General features: G+C 53.5%; 2 protein-coding genes across 2 annotated transcripts in view; one reads left to right on the forward strand and one right to left on the reverse strand.

Annotated features, from left to right (window-relative positions):
* Window positions 1-2,169: 2,169 nt before the first annotated feature.
* RXFP3 (relaxin family peptide receptor 3) lies at window positions 2,170-3,819 on the reverse strand. The gene has a single exon (XM_059691884.1). The coding sequence runs from the start codon at window positions 3,520-3,522 to the stop codon at window positions 2,170-2,172; it is 1,353 nt and encodes a 450-aa protein (XP_059547867.1). The 5' UTR covers window positions 3,523-3,819.
* Window positions 3,820-20,052: 16,233 nt separating this feature from the next.
* The window catches only part of ADAMTS12 (ADAM metallopeptidase with thrombospondin type 1 motif 12), a 188,460-nt gene continuing 182,471 nt past the window's right edge, over window positions 20,053-26,041 (forward strand). Inside the window, exon 1 of the mRNA XM_059694981.1 lies at window positions 20,053-20,471. Within this exon, the coding sequence (XP_059550964.1) occupies window positions 20,345-20,471 (127 nt within the window). The 5' untranslated portion in view covers window positions 20,053-20,344. The remainder of the gene's footprint in view (window positions 20,472-26,041) is intronic.

Raw genomic sequence — 26,041 nt, forward strand, 5'->3', positions numbered from 1 at the left:
CAGGCGCTGGAGCATAGTCTAGAATGCAGGCTGCAGGCGGGGCCCAGGCGCCAGGGGGCCCTGTGGATTCCTTGCCACGGGGGAGGGTGCTGGGGGAGGGGAGGGGAGAGCAGAGTCCTCTAGTAATCAAACCCCAGGTCTAAGGGCAGTACGGCCTCAGAGCATAGCCAGAGAGCGGACCCCTTGTCCTTGTGCGGCAGCCTCCCCCTCCCTCCCAGGTTCCTGTGGTCTCAAACCGGGGCTCCTAGCTCACCCTCCTCCTCCTCTCGCTGCTGCTCGGGCTTCCAGGTGGCGGCTGCAATTGTCTTGATTGCCTCCTTTTCTAATTGCCTCCTTTTTGTTTAAGAGCCACTCTCTGCTGCTATTGGGTTAGCACACCTGTGGCGGGCAGTGCTGGTGTGGGCATCTGGGACAGCCCTGTGACCTGGCCCTCCTAGGCCATGTGCGGGGCGGGGGGGGGGGGGGAAGGGGGGAGGCTTACACCAAAGGGGGCACCCCCTTCCCAACGCTCACACTTGCGACCTGCAGGACCCACGGCAGGAAGCCAGCGCCAGGCACTCCAGGATCCGGCAGTTTATTCCATTTTCTCCAGGTCCCCGGGTATTTCCACACCGAGGGGGGCTGTCTCCCCCCACTTCCCCCCAGCGTGCTGTTGTTCCCCTGAGCCTCTGAGCCTGGCTGTCCTCTCCACAGGCTGTCTCTCACAGCCTGCCGCCAACCAGCCCCTGCACGCCGTTGGTACATTCACCCCCAAGTGAAGTCATTCTTCTGGGCGAGTCACATGTCAAGCTACTCGGTCTTCCCCAGTCTTCCTTCCTCCCGCTCCCCTTCACATCACCCCACTTGGAGAAGCAAGGCCAGGCTGACTGAGAGGAGCCTGGGGTGAATACCCAGAGGAGCCCACGTGACCCCGCGCTGGGCATGACAAAAGCAACAGCAACAAGCCGCCTTCCTTGTTGTGCCGACACAACCTGGGCCTCTGCAAGTGCAAATGGCATCACTTCCTGAATTCAGTGTGTAGCTCCTCACCTGTTCTCCAGGGGCTGTTCTGGTGTTTGCCTGAAGACTTTGAAATGAATGATTGGCCAGCTGGGAGGGTGTGTCTTACCTGGACCCCCAGGAAGTCAAACTTAGTCACCTCTGGCCAACCACAGGGCATGCGCTTTATTACACATGAAGCTCTTTTCAGATGGACACTGAATGGGCTGCTGCGATGGGGAAGGGAGCTAGAACATTCTCTCTCTCTCTCTCTCTCTCTCTCTCTCTCTCTCTCTCTCTCTCTCACACACACACACACACACACACACACACAGTAACATGTCTACTCAGACCTCTTCAAGTTGCTCCTGGGCACAGCTCCCAGTCTGCAGGGCACAGATTGGGGGGCACAGTGTCTCCAGGCACCCAAGGGGCTCTGGGGAGAACCCGGAGCCCTGGCTTCCTACTGGCAGTGCACTCACCTCCTGCTGTTAAGTGAGCGCGAGAGCCCCCTTTTCCTTAGAGGCAGTAGCCTGAGGAGGCCTCTATCCAGCCCCTCTAGTCACCCGGCCTCCACTCCCCGCCTCTGTGATGCACTCCCCAGCCAATGGCTCTGCTCTGGATACAAATGTTTTGCCCCAAGCCATTGGAGGGCAGAGGTCCCGCAGAGTGGAGATGGGGATGGTACCCCTGGGGGTGCCTCTCTCACGGTGCTTTTCGCCTGGGGGCAGAGACTGTCACTCCTTTCTCCCAACTCAAAAGTTTCTTGGTGCCCGCAAAGCCACGCAGATCAGACCTCCACCCCGTGGCAGTCTCCGGGCCGAGGCCAGAGGAAAGGTTTGGGGGTGGGCACCCCTGGCTGCATGTGCCTAGAGGACCCTTTCGAGGGCTCCGGAAAAGTCGCTGGAACAAATGCGCTGGATTGTCTGCTCCATTTGGTTGAGCCCCATTCCTCTCACCCCGAGCTCTCCACAGTCCTGATGCCTTGTCCCTGCCCAGTGCTGGCCCAGGAGGCGAGGAGAGGTGCCGGTGGGAGGGCCGGAGGGCGGTGGCCTGGCCCCGGGTGAGGCTGACTCGGCCCCTCCGCCAGATTCCTCTCCACCCGGTTCGGAAGCCTCCCGCTCTGAGCCAGCCCCGGCACCCCCGCCCCCAGCAGGCACCCGGCCCTCTCTCCTCGCTCCTCCGCCCCGCTCAGCAGGCAGAGCTGCTGGGCAGCGGGTCGTAGCGCCCGCCGCTGTAGACCACCACCCCCGGCGGGTAGGAGCGCAGGTCGGGCTCCGCGAGGGGACGGAGGGGCGCCAGGGTGGGCAGCGCCGGGTCCTCGGGCTCCGGCTTGGAGGTGGCGGTGAAGGGGCGCGTGCTGGTGAGCGACGGCGACGCCAGGCGCCACAGCCAGGCCTTGAGCGCCTGGCGGAACTCGCGGCGCGCCAGGCAGTAGAGCACGGGGTTGAGGCAGCTGTTGGCGTGCGCCAGGCACACGCTCACCGGGAAGGCGTACACCTGGCACAGGAAGTAGCCCCGGCTGAAGGGCACGGCGTCCAGCTTGATGAGGACGCCCCAGGCCGTGAGCGCCTGGTTGGGCAGCCAGCACAGGAAGAAGGCGAGGACCAGGAGGCTCACCGACCTGGTGACCTTGGACCGTCTCCGGGCGCTGGCGGCTGCCAGGCCGCCCCCGGCCGCCGGGGCCCCTCCCGGGGTCCCCGCCACGCGGCGGCCGGAGAGGAAGCGCACCAGCAGCAGGTAGCACAGGCTGGTGACGCCCAGCGGCAGCAGGAAGCCCAGCAGCACCTTCTGCAGGTGGTAGAGGCCCAGCCAGAACTGCCGGCCGCCGCCCGGCGCCCGGTCGGGGAAGCGCACCAGGCACAGCTCCTCGCCCAGCACCCGGACGGTGGTGGCGAACAGGGCGTTGGGCAGCGAGGCCAGCACTGCCGCGGCCCAGATCAGCGCGCACAGCGCCTGGGCCGAGAAGCAGCGCCGGCCGGGGCCTCGGCTCCGGCCCCCGTGGCTCCGGAGGGCCGAGGCCACGGAGCGGTAGCGCGCCACGCTCATGGAGGTGAGGAAGAAGACGCTGGCGTACATGTTCACGGACGTCGCGAGGGACACGAGCTTACACATGGCCTGGCCGAAGGGCCACCTGAAGTCCAGCGCGTTCTCCACCGCCCAGAAGGGCAGGGTGAGCACGAACTGGAGGTCGGTCAGCGCCAGGTGGGTGACGAAGAGGTTGATGGAGGACTGGCGCCAGCCCCGCCGGCTCCGCATCAGGTAGAGCACCAGCAGGTTGCCCGCCAGCCCCAGCGCGCACACCACCCAGTACGCCGCGCTCAGCAGGACGCGCACCCGGGCCTCGGCGTCCGCGCGCCCGGCCCCGCCGCCGCCCCCCGGGGGGTGCCCGGGCGCCGCGCCTTCGGGCGACTCCAGCCCCAGCTCCCACCACGGATCCTGGCGCGGCAGCGACGCGTTGGCGCTCGCGTTGGCCTCCCGCAGAAGGTGCGGGATGCGCTGGGCGAGTCCCGCGAGCTCGTCCCCGCCGGCCGCCGCGCTCATGGTGGCCCTCGTGGCAGCAGCGGCCCCGGCGTGTGCAGGTGCCTCTAGGTCATGTTCCGGGGGACAAGCCCCGACCGAGGGCGTCCGGCTCGTCCGGGGCTCCGATACGGGGCGAGGGCGCAGGGCGGGCAGGGAGCTTTCGGAGCAGCAGCCGAAGGCGGCGCCTCGGAGCTGGGGCGCGCGGACCTGGGCGCGGGAGATGCGCTCCGCTCGGCTCCGGAGGGAGTCGGCGAGCAGAGGAGGGTCGCAGCTCCTAAGGCCAGCGGCGAGGGTTCTGGGGCCGAGACCAGAGTCTCCGGGGTCCCGCTGTCACTTGGGCACTAGCGCACAGCCCATCCGGTTATTGGGGGCCCGCGCCTTCTCTTTCAAATACCTTTGTGGGTTTCTCCTGCAGCTCCGAGGAGGTTTCTGTCCTTTGGGGGGAAAGGAGGCACCGGAGAGACCCGCCTCCCTCGCTCTGACTCTCCCGAGGTCTGGTCTGTCTGTGTCGCCCCGCTGCCTGCGTCGCCGATGTCCTCGACTCCCTGTGAGCTGCCCGCCGCGCGCCCGAGTGGCCCCGGCCCCGCAAAGCCAGGCTGCGGGCTCGCGAGGAGCATGCGTGAACCCCAGGGAGTGAGGGGGCGCTTTCCGAGGTGCTGAACTTGGCCGCGCCCGCACCGGGGAGGACAGGGAGGAGGGCAGCAGGCAGAGCCAGCCCGCCCGCTCCCCCTTTCTTGTTACCAAATTTCAGGAGGAAATGATCGCAACCTTTTACTCCCCGGTGTTGTTGGAGACCGTCTGCTTGGATTTGCGACCCCCTTTTCTTCTTCTTTTTGTTTTTTTATTGCCAAACGTGTCTATAGGGATGTTTCCTTCCTCCCTCCGATTTATCTTTGAAATGTGATGGAGTGTGGTTCTGAACGTGCACGATCTGATCTACCTGCCCATTTTTTTTTTTTTAAAAGAATGGCCACGGCTCCTTTTCATGCCCAGATGCCAAACCAGAGGGCGGGCTCTTGCTGAATACACAACAGACGCAAGCTTCTCTCTGCTTTCTTCAGTTAGCGGCCACTTGAACGGGCGTCTGTGGTTGTCAGGATTTTCAAAGGATCTTCCCGTCGTAAAAGTCTGGTTCAAGTGCTACCCTCTGCTTTGGTAGATTCTGAGAACGGAAGCTGAGTAGACATAAAATCAGTCGGTGAGCCGAATTCACAGACATTGGATTCTACCTGTCCAGCCCTCAGCCCAATGTTCTTCAACAAACGGTTTCTCACACACACACACGCGCTCCGTTGCCTTGATGGAGTCGAAAGAGGACCACACAGGGCTGCTTTGGGTCACCAGCTCCCTCTGCCCACTACTGTTCTGACAAGAACTCCTTAGCAGGTGTTTTCCAGGCCAAAGAAAGTAAACTCTAAGGCAGTGGTTCTCAACCTTCCTGATGCCGCGACCCTTTAATACAGCTCCTCGTGGTGTGGTGACCCCCAACCATAAAATTATTTTCGTTGCTACTTCATAACTGTAATGTTGCTACTGTGATAATCGTCATGTACATATCTGATATGCAGGATGTATTTTCATTGTTACAAATTGAACATAATTAAAGCATAGTGATTAATCGCAAAACAATAGTAATTATATATGTGTTTTCCGATGGTCTTAGGCGACCCCTGTGAAAGGGTCGTTCGACCCCCAAAAGGGTCGTGACCCACAGGTTGAGAACCGCTGCTCTAAGGGAGCTTCTGTGTTCCTTTGGGCAAAGGGAACGAGTATAAATCACTTTAATCACTTCTCAAATCGGGCTTTATTTCAATGACAGCTGACACTTTTTGGAATGGACTTCCGAAAACTTGAAATGTTTTCCTTACTGTCTGGAACTAAATTGAAATGAAAGTATCTTTAAACATAACGGTCCTCAGTCCTGATAGGTTCTCGACTTTACTGACAGATAAAGAGGCCGAGACTTTGAAGCAGAGGAGAAAGGAAAAAAAAAAACTTAGTAGAAAAGGAACTTTGTGCCCAGAGCCTATGAAGGGAAATGGAAACAATTTTGATTCCAAAGCGAGAGAACCCTTTGGAGAGAACCTCTTCTTACAGACGCTGAACTGCTTATCTTTCCCACTAGGGGGTGCCAGGGCTTTAGCAAAAGCAAAAACAAAAAACCACTCCCTTTGAACAATTCTGATGTGGAAAAGTGCAGCTCTGCCTGGATTATTACTTTAAATCAACGGTCTGCGTCTGTGGACACCTCTTATCTCCTTTTTAATAGTCTCACCTTCATGATCACTTTTCACTTCATTTTTTACCAGCTATTTCTCTATTAAATCCCTCCCCCTCTCTATTATTTCCAGGTGCTGTTGCAAAAAAAAGGAAGCAGAGGGCATACTGTTAAGCCCTTTACCCAGTTTCCTGATATGCATATTTCTGGTTTTCAAATATTGAGGACAGGTGCTGAGCAGGTGACATCAAAGTCAGCTAGGGAGCTTGCAGCCTCCTCCCAGCTTCAAACCAGCCCCAGAGAGTCTGATTCTCAGTGGAATTGGAAAGGGGCCCAAGAATCTGCGTTTTAAGCACATTATTCCAGGTGAGACTAATCCCCTCTCCTCCCCCCAAGTTTGGGAACATCTGAACTTTTATTCCTTTTCTAGCTCTTCATGTAAAAAAAATGTAAGTGCCAGAGAAGAATTAGTGTCCAATGGTGGTTTATCACACACTGGGATGGGAAGCAAAGCAAGAGAAGGGGGGTTTGCTGAATTTCACTAAAATCAATTTCAAGCTCAGCAGGTGACATTTTCTTCGCTGTTGGGCTAAGAGGGCCGTGCGTGCTAGCCAGAACCACCAGACTGAGTCCTCAGGAGACGCTCTTCCCAAGTGCGACCCTCAGAGAGTGCTGCTGGGATGCAGACAGTCTACCATAACCATGACCTGAGGTCCTACTGTGTGCAAAGCAAAGTATTAGGTGTTTGGAGACATAGTAACAACAACAATAGTACAATATGAATAATAATAGAAGCAACGATAACCATTCACATTACACATCTATTTGGACACTGTTATTTTCCCAGGGTGGCTGTAACAAATGATCACAAATGGGATGATTTAAAACAACAGAAATTTATTCTTGCAACGTTCCAGAGGCTAGAAGTCAGAAGTCAAGGTGTTGGTAGGGTTGCTTTCTTCTGTAGGCTCTGAGGAAGAAAGCAGCCCACGCCCTCCTTGATTTCTGATGGCTCTGAGGCAAATCCTTGGTTTGTAGCTGAGTCACTCCCACCTCTGCCTCTGTCTTCAGATAACAGTTTCTGTGTGTGTGTGTGTGTGTGTGTGTGTGTGTGTGTGTGTTCTCTCCATATCAGGACACCAGTCATTGAATTGGGGTTTGTTTTCGTTCAGCAGGACTTCATCTTAATTGTATCTGAAAGACCCTCATTCCAAGCAAGGTCACGTCCACAGGTACCAGGGCTAGCACTTGAACATACCTTTTGGAGGACACAATTCCACCTACTACAGATGACAGGTGGGTGCACTGTGCAAAATGCTTCATCTGCATTATCTCACCCAGTGCTCACAATCAGCGAGGCTGGTACCACTATTATTCCAGATCTGATTCCCAGCCCTGAATCCTCAGAGCGCCAGAATTTTATACTAACTGCTACTTGGCAGTTCTACCTGGCTGCTGATGTGTCATCAGATTTCTCAATCTTAGTAAATGGCATGCCTGTTCACTTAGATGTTCAAGCTAAACTCAAGAGTAATTCTTTACTTCTCCTGTTCCATATAACCTAGTCTAGTAGGTTCTGTTAGCATCTCCTCAAGAAAAAAAGCAAATCTCCCCAAACCAAAAAAAAAAACCCTAAATTCATCTACTTCTCATTATTTCTCTATTTTTCTCTGTATGTTACCTCTTGATAAATAACAATTTGTGCAAAACTTTATGATTTAAAACAACAAGTACTGATTATCTGTTTCTGTAGGGCGGGAATCCAGGTGAAGCACCATGTCAACGACTCATGGGCTCTCATGAGGTTGCAGTCAAGCTATCAGGTGGGGCTGTGGTTTTACCTGAATGAAGGCTTTAGTGGGAAGGTGAGGAAGCTGCCGTAAGGTTCACACACATGATTGGTGGTTGGCCTTGATCTTTCTCCATGTGGAAGTGTCTGCAGGGCTAATTTACAATAAAGCAGCTAGTTTCCACCAGGGTGAGTGATGAGCGAGAGAGAACGCAGCATAAAAGGTATAGTCTTTTTATAACCTAATATCAGAAGCATCACTCCCGCCATATTTTATTCTTCAGAGATGAGTGATCAGGTCCAGTCCACACTCAAACAGAAGGGAGTTTTACAATAATATGATGCGTAGGAGGCAAGAATCATTTGGGATCATCTTAAAGGCTCACAGTGGGGTGGCAAATTGTCATGGGCCCAACAGAAGACAGGATTTGAAGGGCTACTCAGCTGAGTAGATATGTCAACTACACAGGGATGGGCAATGGGGATTGAAGGTCAAGCCTAGTCAGGTGGAGAAGAATAAGAAAATAGCCCAGGTTTTCAGGGAAAAACCTCAGAAGGGGCACCTCCTAAGGGTAAGGTCTTCGCTCTATTCTCAGCAACCCAAAATATACACTTCCTTCCAGTATACATAGAACACTCACCAATACAGGCCACATGCTGGGCCCAAACCAGGTTTCAACAAATGTCAAAGGCTTGAAATGATACAGAACATGTGTGTTTGAGCACACTGAATGAAACTAGAAATCAACGAAAGAATGATAACTAGAAGTCCTCAGATGTTTCAGAATTAAGAACTTATTTTTGCCATGATTAAAGAAGAACTAACATTTATAGAATGTTATAGATTATAAAATTATATTTTAAAGTAAATCGTAATAAAAATATCACATATCAAAATTTGTGGGATACAATTAAAACAGTACTTAGAGGGGAAATTTATGGCTATAAGTGCTTTTTTTAAAAAGAAAGAAAGAAAGAAAACAAACTGACAAATCTCAGAGGGGGGTGGAGGCATGAGAAGACACTAACCAAAAACTTACATGCATATATGCATTGCCATGGACACAGACAATAGGGTGGTAAGGGCCTGGGGCAAGGTGGGAACCAGGTGGAGGGGGGCAATTGGGGGAAAGAAAGGGGGAGACATCTACATCTGTAATACTCTCAACAATGAAAATTTAATAAATACATACATAAAATTTAAAAAAGAAGCATTAAACATCAATGATCTGAGCTTCCAACTGAAGATACTAGAGCAGTGGTTCTCAACCTTCCTAATGCTGCGACCCTTTAATACAGTCCCTCATGTTGTGGCAATCCCCAACCATAAAATTGTTTTCGTTGCTACTTCATAACTGTAATTTTGCTACTGTAAACAATATGTAATTATATATGTGTTTTCCGATGGTCTTAGGCGACCCCTGTGAAAGGGTCATTCCACCCCCAAAGGGGTCGCGACCCACAGGTTGAGAACCATTGTACTAGAGAAAGACAAATAAATTAATTTCAAAGAAAGAAGAATGGACATATTAAACATAAGAGCAGAAATATGGAGAGGGCCCCGCTATGCCAGGGGTTAACCTTCTGGTTGCTAATGACAGAGAGATGAGGGGAGGGGGTCTCAGGCAGCCCAGGGAGGTCTTACTCAGGAGGATGGGGGCAGGGCTTAGCCAATAGGGATGGAGACATATAAACATCTTTAAAACTTTCGGTTACACTCACTCATACCAGCTGAATATGAATATGGGGTCTTTCAAATGGATCCCACCGCCTATTGTACCACAATTATCAACGTCTCTCCACCGGCTGCAATATCCCTTCTGCTGAAAGGCACTACCATCAGCCCACTGTCCTCCCTATAAGCAAGCTCCCTTACCCCTTCTTTGTCCACTGTGCTCCCTTTGCCTAAATGGCCGTTTCTCTTCTATCCCTGTTGCCTGATTGTCCTGCAAGGCTCAGCCCACACATCATTTCCTTTTTGGAAGATCTTGTTATTCCTAATATTTCCTAGAGAGAATTAGTCATCCTTTCTGGTTCCCACAGGACGGTGCATGAACATTTATTATAGCGCGATGACTGTCTCAGACAGACGACGATAAACATCTGCCCTCCTCTAAGCCTCCTGAGAGCTAGCGCGGTTCCACGTCTCATCCCGCTCTGTATCCTCACTTCCTGACACAGCCCCTGGAAAACTGTGCAGCTTGAATCCACGAGTGAGTCATCCATTCCATGCCTTTACTAACCATGCAGCAATCCGAAAGCAGTCCCCCGTTGGAATACCCTGCCATAAACTGTAAACTTGGTTTCAAATGCTCTCCCGCCCTCCTCCCCATGTTCCACACACTCACAACTTGACAATTAAGTGGTAATTAGGAACTTGATTCATCAGAAGATATTAAAACAAGTCCGGGTTACTTGATAGCTTTCTGAGAGCACAAAAAGGTCACATTTTATTATTTTTCTAAATCAAATTAAACCTGGCTTAACGCTCCCCTGACTAAGTTGGAGAGAAGTCAAGACCAGTCGACTTTAGAGACTTCCTGCTCTTCGCTGGGGCAGTACCTAGGCTCATGCAATCCCAAGGAGAGAGGGAGGGCCTGGTCCTCACGCCACGCTGGCACCCCACGGCTGTCGCTGCTCGTCCAAGTCTGAGTGGCCTAACAGAGAGGGCACCTCCATGGCCAGTGTTGCTTTTCATGCTGAGCTCAGCTCTGGATCCTCTGTTGAGTATCTCAAGGTTATGGCCCTGATGCCACAAGACATCAGATAGCCGTCTTTGACCTCGGACGCTCCACACCCCTCTGACCTCCCCAGCTTCCTCCTGTCCCTTCCTAAGGTGCTCCATCTTCTGGGGTTGAGCACTTCCTCCTTTAATTGTTGAAACTCTGTTTCTTTCACTGTTGAGAGGAAATGCAACAGGATCACCCCAGGACCCACAGATTAGTGGTTCTCACATGTGGCCTCAGCCAGCAGCAGCAGCAGCCCCATGCAGGTTCTCAGGCCACACCCATACCTGCTGAGTCAGAAGCTCTGGGGAGGGGCCCAGAAATCTAGGGTGCAGCAAGCCCTCCAGGTGATTTTGATGAACTAACCTGTGAGAATCACTGTCCTAACACAAAGAAGTAGCTTTTCCCCAACTCCTACTCTGAAGCACATTCACAGAGAAACAGCCACTCTTCCCCTTAAAGAGAACCCAGGTAACAAGACCACACGAATGGAGAGGAGGGAGAGAGTGCGGGGTGGGACTGACTGCTTTTCCCTTCTAAGATTCTGAGTGCCCGTCAGAGGGAAAAAACAAAACAGAGAAACACTTCCACCGCAGAATACCGGCTCGATGATGCTTTGTTTCTTTAGCTGCCTCGCCCTCTCTGGAGGGGCTTGGAAACATTCTGGGGTCTTCCCCTGGGAATTCTGATTGTACAGGTCTGGAGTGAGATCCAGATGTTATTTTTGCAAAGTTCCCCAGGTTATTCTGACCTGTGGCCAAGGCTACAAGCCCTTCCCCTGTTGTAATTGTTTGTTTGTTTTGAGGACGGCACTGGTCGTCTTAACTCCCTATGAACTTCCAGGCTTGCTTGTGACGATCAGGGATGGAATGAGAGCATCCGGGCCTAAGTTGTCCCAGGTGCCTCATGGTCAGCATGGCGTTGGCATTTCCATTCCTTCCGTTCCTTGCTCCCCTTCCTGGGGATCACAGGGGCAGCCTAGCGCTCACACACAGGTCAGACATTTACGCAGGTGAGAAATGTTTCCACTCTCAGCCCCTGCACTCCGCCCACTTCCATCCCTGTTGGCGGTGGCCAGGGCTGATCTTGGTCCCCTCCCCGCCACCTCTGTACCAGGTTTCAAAGAAGCATGTCTGTCTCATAGAAAATTCTGCCCCGCACATTTGTTTGTAAGCAGAAACGAAAGGACTATACAACCCTTTCTGTAAGCTTAGTGTTGTGGGTTCCCCTCAACCCTTGTGTGAACTTCAACTTCGTGTATACTGGGCTATTTAAAGTTTTTCCGCAGCTCCCTGATGTTTCTTTTAAGTCTCTACCTGTGTGTTTAATTTTGTATAGTTTCTACATCTTCACGCTCACTAATAGTTTCTTCTGCGGTGTCCAATAAACTATCGATACTGTGTAGTGTAGTTCTCCTCTCAGACATTGTTTTTTTAAACCCTAGAAGTTTAACTTGGGTCTTTTTTATATCTCTCTTCAACATGTTCTTTTTAAACCTATAAAACAGTGATGGCGAACCTATGACACGTGTGTCAGAGGTGACACACAAACTCATATTTTTGGTTGATTTTTCTTTGTTAAATGGCATTTAAATATATAAAATAAATATCAAAAATATAAGTCTTTGTTTTACTATGGTTGCAAATATCAAAAAATTTCTAGGTGTGACACGGCACCAGAGTAAGTTAGGGTTTTTCAAAATGCTGACACGCCGAGCTCAAAAGGTTCGCCATCACTGCTATAAAATGTAATTATTATAACTCAAAAAATACCCTCAGCTACTAATTCTCTCTACTAATTCTATTGACTGACTCTTCTCATTCTGAACTGCATTGTCCTGCTTCTTGCATGCCTGCTTCTGTTTTAATTATATGACACACATGGTGAATTTGACCTCGTGTGCTCGATTGTTTTGTTCTCTTTCAATATCCTTGCACTTGGTTTGGGGCCATATTTAAGCTACTTGTGAATGATTTGGACCTTTCGAAGGCGAGACCTGAACAACTTTTATTGCAGGTTAATTTTGCCCACTTCCAAGTGATACGGAATTTTTGGACTGGAACCCGGATTCTTTGTCCGCCGAAGTCCAAGAATGAATCCACGGACAGAAGGTGGTCTAGCAAAGGTGGAAATTTATTGAAGAGAAGTACAGACTCCCACGTGGGCAGAGGGGAAGAGTCCCACTGAGTTCCTTTTTCCTGTGGCTTATAAAGGCTGCAGATTCTGGTGCCTTGATAGCCCCCCTGACTGGTCACTATTCCTGTAGACTGGTTACTATAGTAACTCCTGAGCTCAAAGGTCAACCTGAACTCAAAGGTCAACCTCCCGTGGGACGTGTGAGGTCCCCCCCCACCCCCTTCCTTATTGTTTTCCTCTTCCCTTTGGGCTTTCTTCTTCTCCTTCCGGATGAAGGGCTTCCTTCTTTTTATTTTGTAAATATAGACCTTTTGCTGCTCCCAGCTCCCCCTGTCTATGGAAATGTACCTGTTGCAGCGTTTCAGCTCCCCTATTCTGTGGAAATACACCTTCTGCTGCTCTGCAGCCCTGTGCTTCGCCCATGGTTCTCTTAATTCCCAAAATTTCTAAAATTTCCTAAAACCTGTCTTTTTCACCCCTAAAAATTCCAGTTTCACAAGGCACTGTCCTCCGGATGCCTGTGCACTACAAGGATTGCCCGGTGGCCCATGGGAGAGCCAGCGGCTCCTGGCCTCTGTAATCCCTGGCACTGCCCACCTGAACCTTTCCTGCGCCCTCTCTTTCCTCCCGGTCAGAGCTGTTCCCATGCAGGGCCGAGCGGCACTCCAGGAAAGGCTCGAGGGGATCCGCTGCAAGTTTCTGAACCCCTTTCTGCGTGCAGCTGTCTCCCCTCTTTCATAGGGCAGGTCTCCCCTCTTTCATAGGGCAGGTCTCCCCTCTTTCATAGGGCAGGTCTCCCCTCTTTCATAGTCCGTCCTGCAAACTCCTAGCGACGCTGGCCAGTCTCCTCAATGCAGACACAGCACTGAGCGTCTGGGGTCCCTGTCCCTGCACCACAACCGTAGTAAGGGTAGGCCAAGGAACCGTAGGGCTCGCATCACTCGTTTGCCTTCTCAGGGAGCGTCGTCTGTTGTGTGAAAACCATTGTTCACCTATTTTACCCATCATTTTTGTAGTTGTTTAAGCTGAAAGGGCAAACTGCACTTCTGTTAGTCCATCGAGGTTGGCAATGGAAGTCTCTCTGGCTAGATATTTCTGCCCTGTTTGTACAAGGTTGGGGAGTGTCTCTGTAATAGCTCCATCAAGCCGCATCGCTTCAGTATTCCAGCGAAGGAACATCTGGTGTTTATCACAGATAAAAACAGTTAAAGTCGTTTTAGTTGCTGACTCGTGGTGTGAGCTTTTGATAAAATGTTGCCTCGCTGTCCTCCAGGTTCATATTCTTTTTTTCTAGGGTGTGAATTAAGAGTAACACACACTAGTATGGTTGATAATAAAGTATTTTGAAATACATTATCCAAATCATATCCCTCCCCTCCATGAAACTGTGTGCAGGCCTGGGGTTTGGGTCTCTCCTGTCAGATGCTCACCAGTGGAATGCCTGCCATTGGATCCTTTTTCTTGTCTATTTTCCAGGATACAATGCTGGGGCCAGAACCTTGTGCAGACAGGGGCCTCAGGGCACTGTCCCCCCACCCCCCGCCGTGGCCAGTGCCCACCTCTGCTGAGGTGCGTACGGTGTTTCTGTTGTGACAAGCGCCCATTAGGTGGATGTTAGCGAACCTCTTCTTGCTGTAGTGACTGGCGATTTAAACAGTTACGTTCACTTTCGGCAAATCTGTAAAGGAGTGTATTTTATCCCTGAGGCAAAGAGAGGAGGGGATAGTCTCATCCTGAAACCAGAATCTACTCCCCAAGGTCAGGCGGAGTTAGGAACAGAGGGGTGTCTCCTTGGCCTCAAAGTAGGTCATCCCCAGAACCTTCCCCACCAGCCCCCCCCCCCCACGCCCATCCTCTGATCACATATTCATTTTTGGCATTTTTCCTTGAGAGAAATGCAAACATGAATAAAACATGGTCCCTGCACCTACGGTTTGTAATCAAGTGGAAAATCAATTGTAACGAATCACAAGATTCATTAACTTCAGCCTTCCTGCCCGACCGGCAGCAGCTGCCCGCTCTCCAGTCACCGCTTGAGCGCTTGAGAGCTTTGCCTCTTTCTAGAGTCCCTCACAGGCACCTCCTGCCTTCCACGCTAGCGCCTGTGATCGGTGCGCGTGGCCCTTGTACTTGTTTTTCTCACATCAGGTTTCACAGACGCCATCACTCTATCTGTATACAAATCACCCCCCCACACACACACACACCCACACACACCCTTGAGAGGTGAGTCACGACACCTGGGTTTGATCACGGCCACTGCCTTACGGCAGGGAGCAGGGACTGCGCCAGTACAGCCCTTGGCTCTGGGAGGCCTGTCAGGAGACGTGGTGGAGAGAAAGCAGGGCCGCCAAACAGGTAACTAACCTGTGAGTTGGGGTGTCATCTGCAACCCTCCGAGGGGCTATGAGGCACCAAAGGGGGCGGTCCCGGCAGCAGCGTTTGCAAAGCTGGCCCAGGTGGGTGCGGTGTTAGCAGAGGCCTCCAGCCCTCGGCCCCGGTCCCCTGGGTCCCAGGAAAGGGACGCTGAGAGCCTGGCGCTCTGTGCGCTGAGGAACCAAAGGGCCGCCAGCATCCCTCTCCGGCTGCGGCGATAACCCAGCCGTCTGGACGTCTGTTGAGACTCTGCAAAACCATAAAGAGAGCTTTTATCTTAATCCAGGCCTAGCGTCAAAGCTGATTTTTTTTAAATTATTTTGATGTGTATGTTTCAAAGTTACTCTATCTCAGTGGTTCTCAACCTTCCTAATGCCACGACCCTTTAATACAGTTCCTCATGTGGTGGTGACCCCCAACCATAAAATTATTTTCGTTGCTACTTCATAACTGTAATTTTGCTACTGTTATGAATCGTCATGTAAATATCTGATATGCAGGATGTACTTTCATTGTTACAAACTGAACATAATTAAAGCATAGTGATGAATCACAAAAACAATATGTAATTACTAGAGGCCCGGTGCACAAAAATTTGTGCACTCGCGGGGGAGGGGGCCCCTCAGCCTGGCCTGTGCCCTCTCGCAGTCTGGGACCCCTCTGGAGATAACGACCTGCTGGCGTAGGCCTGCTCCTGGGTGGCAGAGGGCAGGCCTAATCCCTAGGTGCAGCCCCTGGTCGGGCTCAGAGCAGGGCTGATTGAGGAATTGGGGCGCCGCCCCCTGTCATGCACAGAGCAGGGCGGATTGGGAGGTTGCAATGCCACCCTCAGTCACGCTCAGGGTAGGGCCGACTGGGGGGTTGGGGCACCATCCCCTGTCACACTCAAGGCAGGGTCGATGGGGACGTTGCGGCGCCACCCCCTGTCATGCACAGAGCAGGGCCAATCAGGGGGTTGGGGCGCTGCCCCCTGTCATGCACAGAGCAGGGCCCATCAGGGGGTTGAGGAGCTCCCCTGTCACTCAGAGTAGGGCCGATAGGGGAGTTGGAGCGCCGCCCTCTATCACCCACAGAGCAGGGCCGATCAGGGGGTTGGGGCGCTGCCACTCTCACACTCAGGGCAGGGCCGATGGGGAGGTTATGGCTCTACCCTGTCACACACAGAGCAGGGTCCATGGCGGGGGGGGGGGGCGGGTTGGGGCGCTGCACCCTGTCACACACAGAGCCTCAGGGCAATCAGAGGTTGGGGAGCTCCCCCGTATCAGGCACAGAGCAGGGCTGATCAAGAGGTTGGGGAGCCTTCCCCTGTCACAAACAGAGCAGGGCGGATAGGGAGGTTGTGGCCCCGCCCCCTGTCACACACAGAGCTGCAGGGTGATCAGGGGGTTTGGGCGCTGCCCCCTGTCACGCTGATCCAGGTGCCGGGAGGCCTCTCGGCTCCACTGATCCCGGTGCTGGGAGGCATATTACCCTTTTACTATATAGGGTAGAGGCCTGGTGCATGGGTGGGGCTGGCTGGTTTGCCCTGAAGGGTGTCCTGGATCAGGGTGGGAGTCCCCACTGGGGTGCCTGGCCAGCCTGGGTGAGGGGATGATGGCTGTTTGCAGCTGGTCACACACCCTTCAGGGTGGGGGTCCCCACTGGGGTGCCTGGCCAGCCTGGGTGAGGGGATGATGGCTGTTTGCAGCTGGTCACACACCCTTCAGGGTGGGAGTCCCCACTGGGGTGCCTGGCCAGCCTGGGTGAGGGGATGATGGCTGTTTGCAGCTGGTCACACACCCTTCAGGGTGGGAGTCCCCACTGGGGTGCCTGGCCAGCCTAGGTGAGGGGATGATGGCTGTTTGCAGCTGGTCACACACCCTTCAGGTTGGGGGTCCTCACTGGGGTGCCTGGCCAGTCTGGGTGAGGGGCTGAGGGCTGTTTTCAGGCTGGCAGGTGACGGAAGCTCCCAACTGCTCCTTTTTTTCTTTATTCTGGGCCAGCTTTAGCTCTGAGGCTCCAGCTCTTAAGCCTCTGCTGCTGAAAGTAGGTATCTAGTTTGTTTCGGTTCGAAACAATGTATAACTCCAGCTCTGACTCCAGCTCTGAGATCCCAGCTCGCTGAAAGCTGGTTTCTGGGGTTTTGTTTAGCTTCTATACTTGTTAAAATGTTTGAAACTGCAGGCTCAGAGACCGGCAAGGCAGGCGGGGAACGTTGGAGTCCTCCGTCACTGAAGCAAGCAAGCCTCATGTTAGTTTCAAGCTGCCTGGCTGCCGGCCGCCATCTTGGCTGACAGTTAATTTGCATATCGCCCTGATTAGCCAATGGGAAGTGTAGCGGTCGTACGCCAATTGCCATGTCTCTCTTTTATTAGATAGGATATATTCAATATGTGTTTTCAGATGGTCTTAGGCGACCCTGTGAAAGGGTCCTTCGACTCCCAAAGGGGTCGCGACCCACAGGTTGAGAACTGGTGACCTAGTGAGTGGAGTTAGCATTCTCTGTCATTCACTTTTTTCTTTCTATGCAATTGAGTAGGTGGAACCAGGACTCCTTTCCTGCCCTTGCCTCTGGTTTGAGCAAGTGAATCACTCCTTAAAAATAATCCCCTTATGTAAAACAGGAGCTTGCCTTCCTCGCTCCCTGTCCTTAGCCTGCCTATTGTTCTCCACTGTTCTTATCACTACCTTACCTATTGTATATTTATTTGTGTGTTTCTCTCTATTCCTCCGTCTCCCACACCCACGCTAGATCATATGCAAGCATGAGGAAAGAGGTTTTGACTATGTTATTCATTGCTACCTTCCTAATGTGTGGACATAGTAGGCAGTCAATAAATATTGTTCACTGAGTAAATGAAGTATTCTCTCTTTTGCTAAGGCAGTAGCACTCAAAGTTTCCCTGATTCATTTCCCCCCCAATTTCTTCCTCTCCTTGGGAACAACAGACACACTCTTACTAAATTCAGACTCGATCTTTAAGGCAGACCAAAATAAAGGGGCTGGTGGCCATGGGGCCCAGGACCAACATAGGACCAGTCTGATAAAGGCGACACCCACGGCTGTCAGCCTAGGAGCTCAGAGACCACCAGACAGGAGCACTCCACTGTCTGCTAACTTCTCATTATGACGCTTCTCTAATTTCCAATTCCCCAGCATCTCCGCCGAGTGTTTAATTATTTTAAAGAATGACAGCAGGCTGTTACACTTGATGATTTTTTAAAATTTAGACACTGTCTCAAACTTACAGAGAAGTTGGAATGAAGTGAAAAAACAAAAGGACATTTTGTGTTCTGAATCATTTGAGAGTAAATTGTCAACTAGATGGCCCACCGCTGCACACACCGTCATGTGTACCTCTAACAGCAAGGACGGTCTTCCACGTGACCACGGCAACGCCGTCGGGACTGGCAGGGGGCCCACAGGCCATGCATCCTCCCTCCCCTTTCAAGTTTCTAACGAATTGTCCAGCGATGTCCTTTGTGACAAAGGGCCCGATTCAGAGCTGGGCTGCATTTGGTTGTCCTATCTCTTCGGTCTCCTTTCATCTGGAATTGTTTTCCAGTTTTCCTTGCACTTTCGTGGCCTTTTGAAGAGAAAAGGCCAGTTGTTTCGTAGCCTCTCCCTCAGTTTCTGTTTGCCTGATGCTTCCTCGCTCTGAGAGGCAGGCTGGGTATCGCGGGCAGAGATTTCACAAGGTGACGCTGTCCTTCTCGGGGAAGCCTATCGGTGGCACACCGTGTGGTGTCCTGCATTACTGATGTCCTCGCCTTTCCCCGCCGATCTATGACTGACCCACGACGGCACAACATACGGTGTCCTATCACACGCTGGGGAATAAGGGCCGCAGATGGAATCCAGGTTGCGGAGCAGCTCACTTTAAGACGATGCGTTTCATCCCTGATGCCTTTCAGCAACCAGGGGATCATCCTGGGTAGGTCCTGGTGGCCCAGGATAACCACAGGGTCCCTGTAAGTGGAGAGGGAGGGAAAAGAGACAGTGACGGGGGAGGTGACACAAAAGGCTCAACAGGCCATTGCTGGTTGTGACAACGAGGAAGAGGGCCATGAGCCAGGGAATGCAGGCAGCCCCTCTAGGAGATGGAACAGGCGAGAAAAGGGATTCTCCCAGCGCCTCCAGGAAGGAATGCAGTGCTAACATCTCCTGGATGAGCCTTGCGAGCCCTGTCTCAGATGTCTGACCTCAGGAACTGTAAGGTAAATAAATTTGTGGCGCTTGAAGCTGCCAAGTGTATGGGACGTTGTGATGGCAACCATAGGGAACTAACAAGCCCTGGAAGTGCCGGGTGTATGTGTCCGGTCTGAGGTTCTGCAGCCTCTCCACCCAGGCCTGCGAGGACCACCTTGCAGGTGGGTCACTGCTTTGAATTGGCTGTCTCCCCCCCCCCCCCCCCCCCCAATCAAGGTAACTAGTCTCTTTCTGGTTGGATGAGCTGACATCCCCAGCCTCTGGCTCGGTACATGTGGCTGGCTGGGAGCCATGGAGCAGCAACATGGGGCCAAATTCCTCCGGATGGAGTAAGGGGCCTGCTGAAGTCCAGAGGTGCACAATCTTGCCTGGATTATCGCAGCGAGTTCTCAGGAAGCCGGGCAAGCTCCCTGGTTTGTGGCATTCTCTCCGTGAAGTGTAAGCCCCTGAAGGGCCACCCCCTCCCCCAGCAGCCTGTTGGGGTGCCCCCAGAGAGGCGGACACCTCCTGGGGCTGACTCGCTTCCTCTCCTCTCCACCTGGTGTGCGTTGGGAAGGCAGAGGTGGGCTAGGAAGGGTGGGTAACAGAGGCCGGAAGCCCAGAGAGACCTGCAGCCTCCCAGTGGCTCCTATCACTCGGTCCCCTCACCTTTTGTAGCAGGAAGGGACTAGTCCAAGGTCAAGCCAGTGGATGGGCGCATACCGTCTCCCTGTGTGTGACCTGGCAGAGAGAAAAGTTACCTGTTACTTTTTCACATGGGCGTCCCAGCTCGCCCTGCAAGGGAACCCCAGAGATGTGAGACCAGCTAAGGGGTCTCAGTGGAGAGAGGGTATTAGGAAAAGTTTGGGAACCGGGAGGAGGGCGGCCGGACAGGGGGCAGCACTGAGCTGGGGAGGGCAGGGCAGGGGGCGCCAGCCGGCTTTGCGCTCCAATCTTCCTCCCGCTTGTGGCCGGGCGAGGGGCTGGCCTGGGGCCTCTCCCGGAGTCGGAGTCCCGCCCAGGGTGGCTCTGGCGGGGCTCCCCTATTTGGTCGGGCGGCCCGGGCTTGGGGCGGGGCCGGAGGAGCGGGGGTGGGAGTCCCGGAGGAAGATGCGCAGAGCCCGCGCGAGGCGGGACGGAGAGGGGTGGGGACCTGGGTGGGCTTGGGCTGCGCCCTCCCACCCCCAGCCATTGCACACCCCGCACCCCGCAGACGCTGTCAGCGGGGAGCGCTCCCCTTTCTGCAGGCGGGAGGGGGTCGCGGTAACGAGCCCCTTTCTGCTGGGAAAAGCAAGGAGAGACCGGGCAGCCTCCCGCTGCTCGCCCCACTCCTGGGCCATGCGCGCCGGCGGCTCCCCGCAGGGCCCCGGGAGCAGTTCCTCCAGCTGAGAGCTCACCCCGGCGGCGCGGCTGCCCCCCGACACCTGAACCATGCCATGCGCCCCGAGGAGCCGGCTCGCGAACCTCTGGGTGGTGGCCCAGCTCCTGAGCCTCGGGGGCCCGGGCCACGGGGCAGCCCCGCAGCCTGGCCAGGTGCGCTTCCGCGACCGGCGGCAAGGTTGGTGGCTTTTCTCTATTTCCTTGGAAACCCGGGGATTCCTGCCGGGTGTGAGTCGGCGGCTCCCTTCCCTTCCCCCACGCGCTGAACTCTGCTGAGTTGTAAGGAAACACGAGCCCAGAGCTCGGGAACTAGGGGTTCTCGGGCTTCAGCGTTTCGGGGGCGGATTCCTTCAGTCCACCCCGAAAGGTGGGTGTCCCCACCTCTCTGCACGGATGCCACCGCAGCCAGGACCCCAGAGGCAGCGGGCAACCCCCACCTCCCTCCTTTGTGTCCCCCCTGAAGCTGCCTGGTTCAGCGCCCCAGTTTTCAGATTCTGAGCACGGACTGATTTTTCATAAAAGTTCCAGCTGGGCCGTGGCAGACACTGCGTTTCGAACTCCGGCGAGGGAAGCGGGGTGTGAGGCCGCCCCCTGCTGCGGAGCTTGGCTGGGTTTTGGTTTCCTGGAAAGATGCAGGGCTGTGTTTTAGAAATGACAATCCTTCTGGGGGGACTGGACGCTCCAGGGGCCCACCTTGCCCTGCCCCACCTCCCGGTCACAGGCTGGTCTCTGTGGAATCTCTGAAGCCCCCAGGCCCTGAAAGCGCCAGGCAGCTGTGACACCTTGTTGTTACCCTGCATTCTTTCTGACCTTTTTGACCTCACAGCCTGGAAGGCTGGTCCTGTTGCCTCTGCTAGTGCATTGGACGTGCGGGGTCAGAGACTCCTGTTTGGGGGGGAGTTCGTGGTGGTGGGGGAGCAAAGAGCAGAGTGGTCCCGGCACCAGCAGGGCTGGGGCGCCCCGTGTCAGCCCCCTGACCACCCACACCACCCCCTGGTGCAGGGCTAGGGCGCCCCGTATCAGCCCACTGACCGCTCACCCTTCCCCCTGGTGCAGGGCTAGGGCACCCCGTGTCAGCCCACTGACCGCCCACTCCGCCCCCTGGTGCAGGGCTAGGGCGCCCCGTGTCAGCCCACTGGCCGCCCACCCTTCCCCCTGGTGCAGGGACACTGTCTCTGTTTCGTAGAAGGGCACCTGAAGCGGAGAGCTTATGGCCTAGGAAGAGGTGGAGGGAGGTTTGAACGCAGGGAGCCTGACTCACTGGCCTCCTACCATCCAGCAGTGTTGCCCAAGGGCAGCGCTGGGGGCAGCGCACACAGGTGGGCACAGCGCACACAGGCGGGCACAGCACACGCAGGCGGGCACAGCACACGCAGGCGGGCACAGCACAAACAGGCGGGCACAGCACACAGGCGGGCACAGCACACGCAGGCGGGCACATCACACGTAGGCGGGCACAGCACACACAGGCGGGCACAGCACACACAGGCGGGCACAGCACACAGGTAGGCACAGCACACGCAGGCGGGCACAGCACACAGGCGGGCACAGCACAGCCCTGGGCTAGCTCCCTGAAGCCTTGTGTCTGCTGACTGCGCTCAGGTCCTGGCTCAGGTCCTGGGAAGCGTCCACAGCTTCCTGAGCCCCTCTGGCCCTAAGACCACCGGGGGGCACACACCCCCGCCCACCCTTCTGCGGGTTTCCATGCCCGCATTGCAGAATCCAAAGCTGCTGGCGAGCTCACCTGCTGGGGGGTCAGGTCCAGGGTCAGGAGCCGCAGGGCCAGCCCCTGTGCTTTTCTTGGATTCCGGGCCCCCAGCGCTGGGCTCCGAGGTCAGGCCACCAGCGCCAGCACTCGCCTGTGTAAACGGTCCGATACTATCTCCCACCCCAGTTTAAAATAGCAGCGTCTGTTGTTCTTTGCAAAACAGCTCCTTTGTGAAGAGTCTCTCCTCAGTACAGCCCAGACAAAGCCTGGGGGCCCTTCCCGGGCCTTTGGAGGCGGCTGGGTTCTCAGACACGTTCTCCGGCCCGGCTTTCAGCTCTGTCCCCCGCAACTCCTGGCTTCTCTCCCCTGGACCGTGGGAGATGGTCGCCCTCCTGGCCACCCTGAGGGCTGTGCACTGAGCGTTTGACATGGGAAGGGCTGTAAAGTGCTCCGAGCTTATTAGCGATGCACGCATATTTTAGGTTTTAAAAATAGTTCCAGATTTTAAAAGCCTCTTCCCTACATAGTTGTCCTTAATCCTCATTTTACGCGAAGGAGGTTTCTGAGCGGAGCTCCATTTGGGACTGAGCTGAGAGAGCAGTCAGAGCAGGACATGCTGACTGAGCTTCCTGGGAGTAGGATGGCCCGGGTGTGCTTCCCGGTGAGCTGCCTCCTGCTTCACCATTAGCCTGTCTCCCTAGACTCCCACTGGAGCTCTGAGGACATTGTCGAATTGCACCCACATTCTGAGCACTGAAACTTGCATATTACTTTAGATATCACCTCTCCCATCCTTGTTTTTACAGGTGAGGACCGGGCGGTCTAGGTGGGCGGTCTGTTTGTCAGCACCTATCCACTGAGCACCTACCCACTGCTGTTTCACCAAAGGGGCGAAGAGTCCCACAGTTGGAAACTCACTCAGACCCTAGGTAGCCAGTAAGGTTCTTTCTGGGCCTGAGGGCCGGGCAGAGGCAGGATTTTAGACTGAGGAAGGAGTACAGAGGTCAGTCCAGCCCTTCCCGGGACCAGAACCAGGCAGATGGACACACTGCTCAGTAGACTTCCCACATGGCTCAGTTGTGCAGTGACTGCCACAGGGTCCCCACCAAGGATCAGAACCACCGGAAATACTCCTCTTGCTCACCACCCTCTTCTACAGCCAACGCTGCCCCCTCGGGCGAGCCGTTCCCTGGACTGTTTACAAGTCCCCGGCCACTTCTGGGGCCTCTTTTTCTCCTGAGAGCTCCATGAAGCCAACAGGGCAGGTCCTTGGCCCCATGTTAGAGACGTGCTCTGGGCTGCACACACATGTGTGGGAACGCTGGGAGCGTTGCCGCGTTTCAACACAAACGTTATGATCATGCCCTCATACCATTTGCAAAAAGCAAATTCTGCGTGGAGAAAGTGATTTTGGACATTGAAGCAGAAATTTTGGACTGGGCAGGATGTCCCGGATTCTTTGTCCGCCAGAGTCGAAGAATGAATCCACAGACAGAAGGTGGTCTAACAAAGGTGGAGATTTATTAAAGAGCAAGTACATGCCGAAACCGGTTTGGCTCAGTGGATAGAGCGTCGGCCTGCGGACTGAAGGGTCCCGGGTTCGATTCCGGTCAAGGGCATGTACCTGGGTTGCGGGCATATCCCCAGTGGGAGATGTGCAGGAGGCAGCTGATCGATGTTTCTCTCTCATCGATGTTTCTAACTCTCTCTCTCTCTCTCTCCCTTCCTCTCTGTAAAAAATCAATAAAATATATTTAAAAAAAAAAAAAGAGCAAGTACAGACTCCCACGTAGGAAGGGGAAAGGTCCCACTTAGTTCCTTTTCCCTGTGGCTTATAAAGGCTGTAGATTTTGATGCCTTGATATCCCCTCTGATTGGTTACTATTCCTACTGTTCTCTTGGACTGGTTACTACAGTAACCTCTGAGCTCAAAGGTCAACCTCACATGGGACGTGTGAGGTTCCCCCCCCCCTTCCTTATTGTTTTCCTATTCCCTTTGGGCTTTCTTCTTCTGGATGAGGGCCTCCTTTCCTTTATTTTGTAAATGTAGACCTTTTGCTTCTCCCAGCTTCCCCTATCCTATGGAAATATACCTTCTGCTGCTCTTCAGCCCTGTGCTTCTTCCATGGTCCTCTATTTCCAAAATTTCTAGAATTTCCTAAATCTGTCTTTTTCACTCCTAAAAATTCCTGTTTTAGACATTTTCTTAGTGTAGGAAGAGACTTCACGGTTTTGGTATTTTGTGTGTTAATAATGAGCAAGGACGCTCTGCAGGTTAATCATGGGGCTGGTGAGCAGATCCAACCTCCTGTGTTTTACAACTTTGAAGGGACCAACGCGATTCTTCACATTTCCACACGCATGGTTTTCTACATGAAAACACAATGGCAAGGTGATAACCATCTGTGGAGGATAATTACGAAAATAAACCTCCCCTGCCGAAACCTGTTTGGCTCAGTGGATAGAGCGTCGGCCTGCGGACTGAAAGGTCCCAGGTTCGATTCCGGTCAAGGGCATGTACCTGGGTTGCGGGCATATCCCCAGTAGGAGATGTGCAGGAGGCAGCTGATCGATGTTTCTCTCGTCGATGTTTCTGGTTCTCTATCTCTCTTCCTTCCTCTCTGTAAAAAATCAATAAAATATATTAAAAAAAAAAAAAAAAGAAAAGAAAGCTCCCTCACAGGAATGTCATTGCCCTTTCCAGTAAGGAGTTTTAGGAATTCAATTGCTCTTTAAGATTTAAATAAATACGAAGAATAGCCACAGATTTAACCGAAAACTTATAAAAACCCGCAGGTGCACAGTCTCTCACCTCTCTCCTTTCTTTCTAGGCAGAGGGTAGGAGACCACTTGGTGTTTTCTATTTTCAAAAGTGCCAACAGGCTTCACTCACAGTTTCTCATCAAGTATCAGAATTTGTGGTTTCAAATTGAATTTTAAACAGGGCAAGTCAGAGTATTCAGGGCTTGGAATTTATTTCTGTAAACCCCAGTGTGGACCGTGATGTCCTCAGGGTGCGTCTTAGTCTCCCCTGGCTCCACTCTGGGGCTCAGCGGTAGGCCCTCGAGGAGCCCTCGGGCTTTGGTCGGAGGGCGGGCTCTGGGGCCAGCTCGCCCAGCGCAAATCCTCACCCATGTTATTATTTTTAAAGCGGTGGGAATGGAAGCCAAGACAAGGGACACCGTTAGTAATACCTTCCCCGCGGAACTGTGAGCATTCGACAAGACCCAGTGGGTGTTGTCTTAATGCTGTGCTTGACCATAGACATGGTAAGAATTAGGAGCTGTGACTATTTCCTGACATCTTATTTTCCATCCCTATCACATTCCCTCTGAACTACGCTTTCTGTTGGCCAAGGTATAGCTACCTAATTCTACAAACTAAACGCCCAACAAGAGGGAGCCAAGGTGAGTGGGGGCTTCTCCGCTCTCTCTGCTGAAGGTTACTAGTACATGTATTTATGCCACAGAGATGACTGGTAGGCAAGTTTCTGTCTCTAGTACCAGTAATAGCTAGTGAGTGCTCCTTGGCAGGCACTGTTCTGAATCTATTTGCCGTGTTAATACATTGGATGAGCACAACGCCCAAGGAGGTAGGCACTGTTACCATGCCGAGGGCATACACGAGGCAGCTGTAGCTGGGCCACCCCCATTAGCCATACTCCGTTCCTGGCCTCCTGTTTCCATTCATCCCTGTGGGCTGACGTGGCTTTGCTGCCTCCCCTGCAATCACATCAAGAGGCAAAGCCAGTCTTATCGCCCATTACTCTGCCCGGTGGAGGCAATTATTAGCTCCGTTTATTGCTGAGCAAGTAGAGGCCTCTTCAAGACGTCAAGCAGTTCCTTGCTTGTTAGATCACCATCACCGGGGGCCATGCTATTACCTCTACTCTGGTATCTCTGCCAAGTGCAGCTGCATATATGTACATGAAGTCCTGGGGCAAGGACATGATTTTGAAATAGGAAGTACAAGATTTTAATCCAAGTGCTGTTGCATATTGGCTCTGTTCTCCCTTAGGCTCAGTTTCTTTATGATATGGG

Source organism: Myotis daubentonii, chromosome 4 (assembly GCF_963259705.1).
Source record: "Myotis daubentonii chromosome 4, mMyoDau2.1, whole genome shotgun sequence".
In the NCBI taxonomy this organism is placed as follows: Eukaryota; Metazoa; Chordata; class Mammalia; order Chiroptera; family Vespertilionidae; genus Myotis; species Myotis daubentonii.

Coding starts and splice junctions, on each gene's coding strand:
- RXFP3 (XM_059691884.1), bottom strand. CDS start 3,522: ATGAGCGCGGCGGCCGGCGGGGACGAGCTCGCGGGACTCGCCCAGCGC.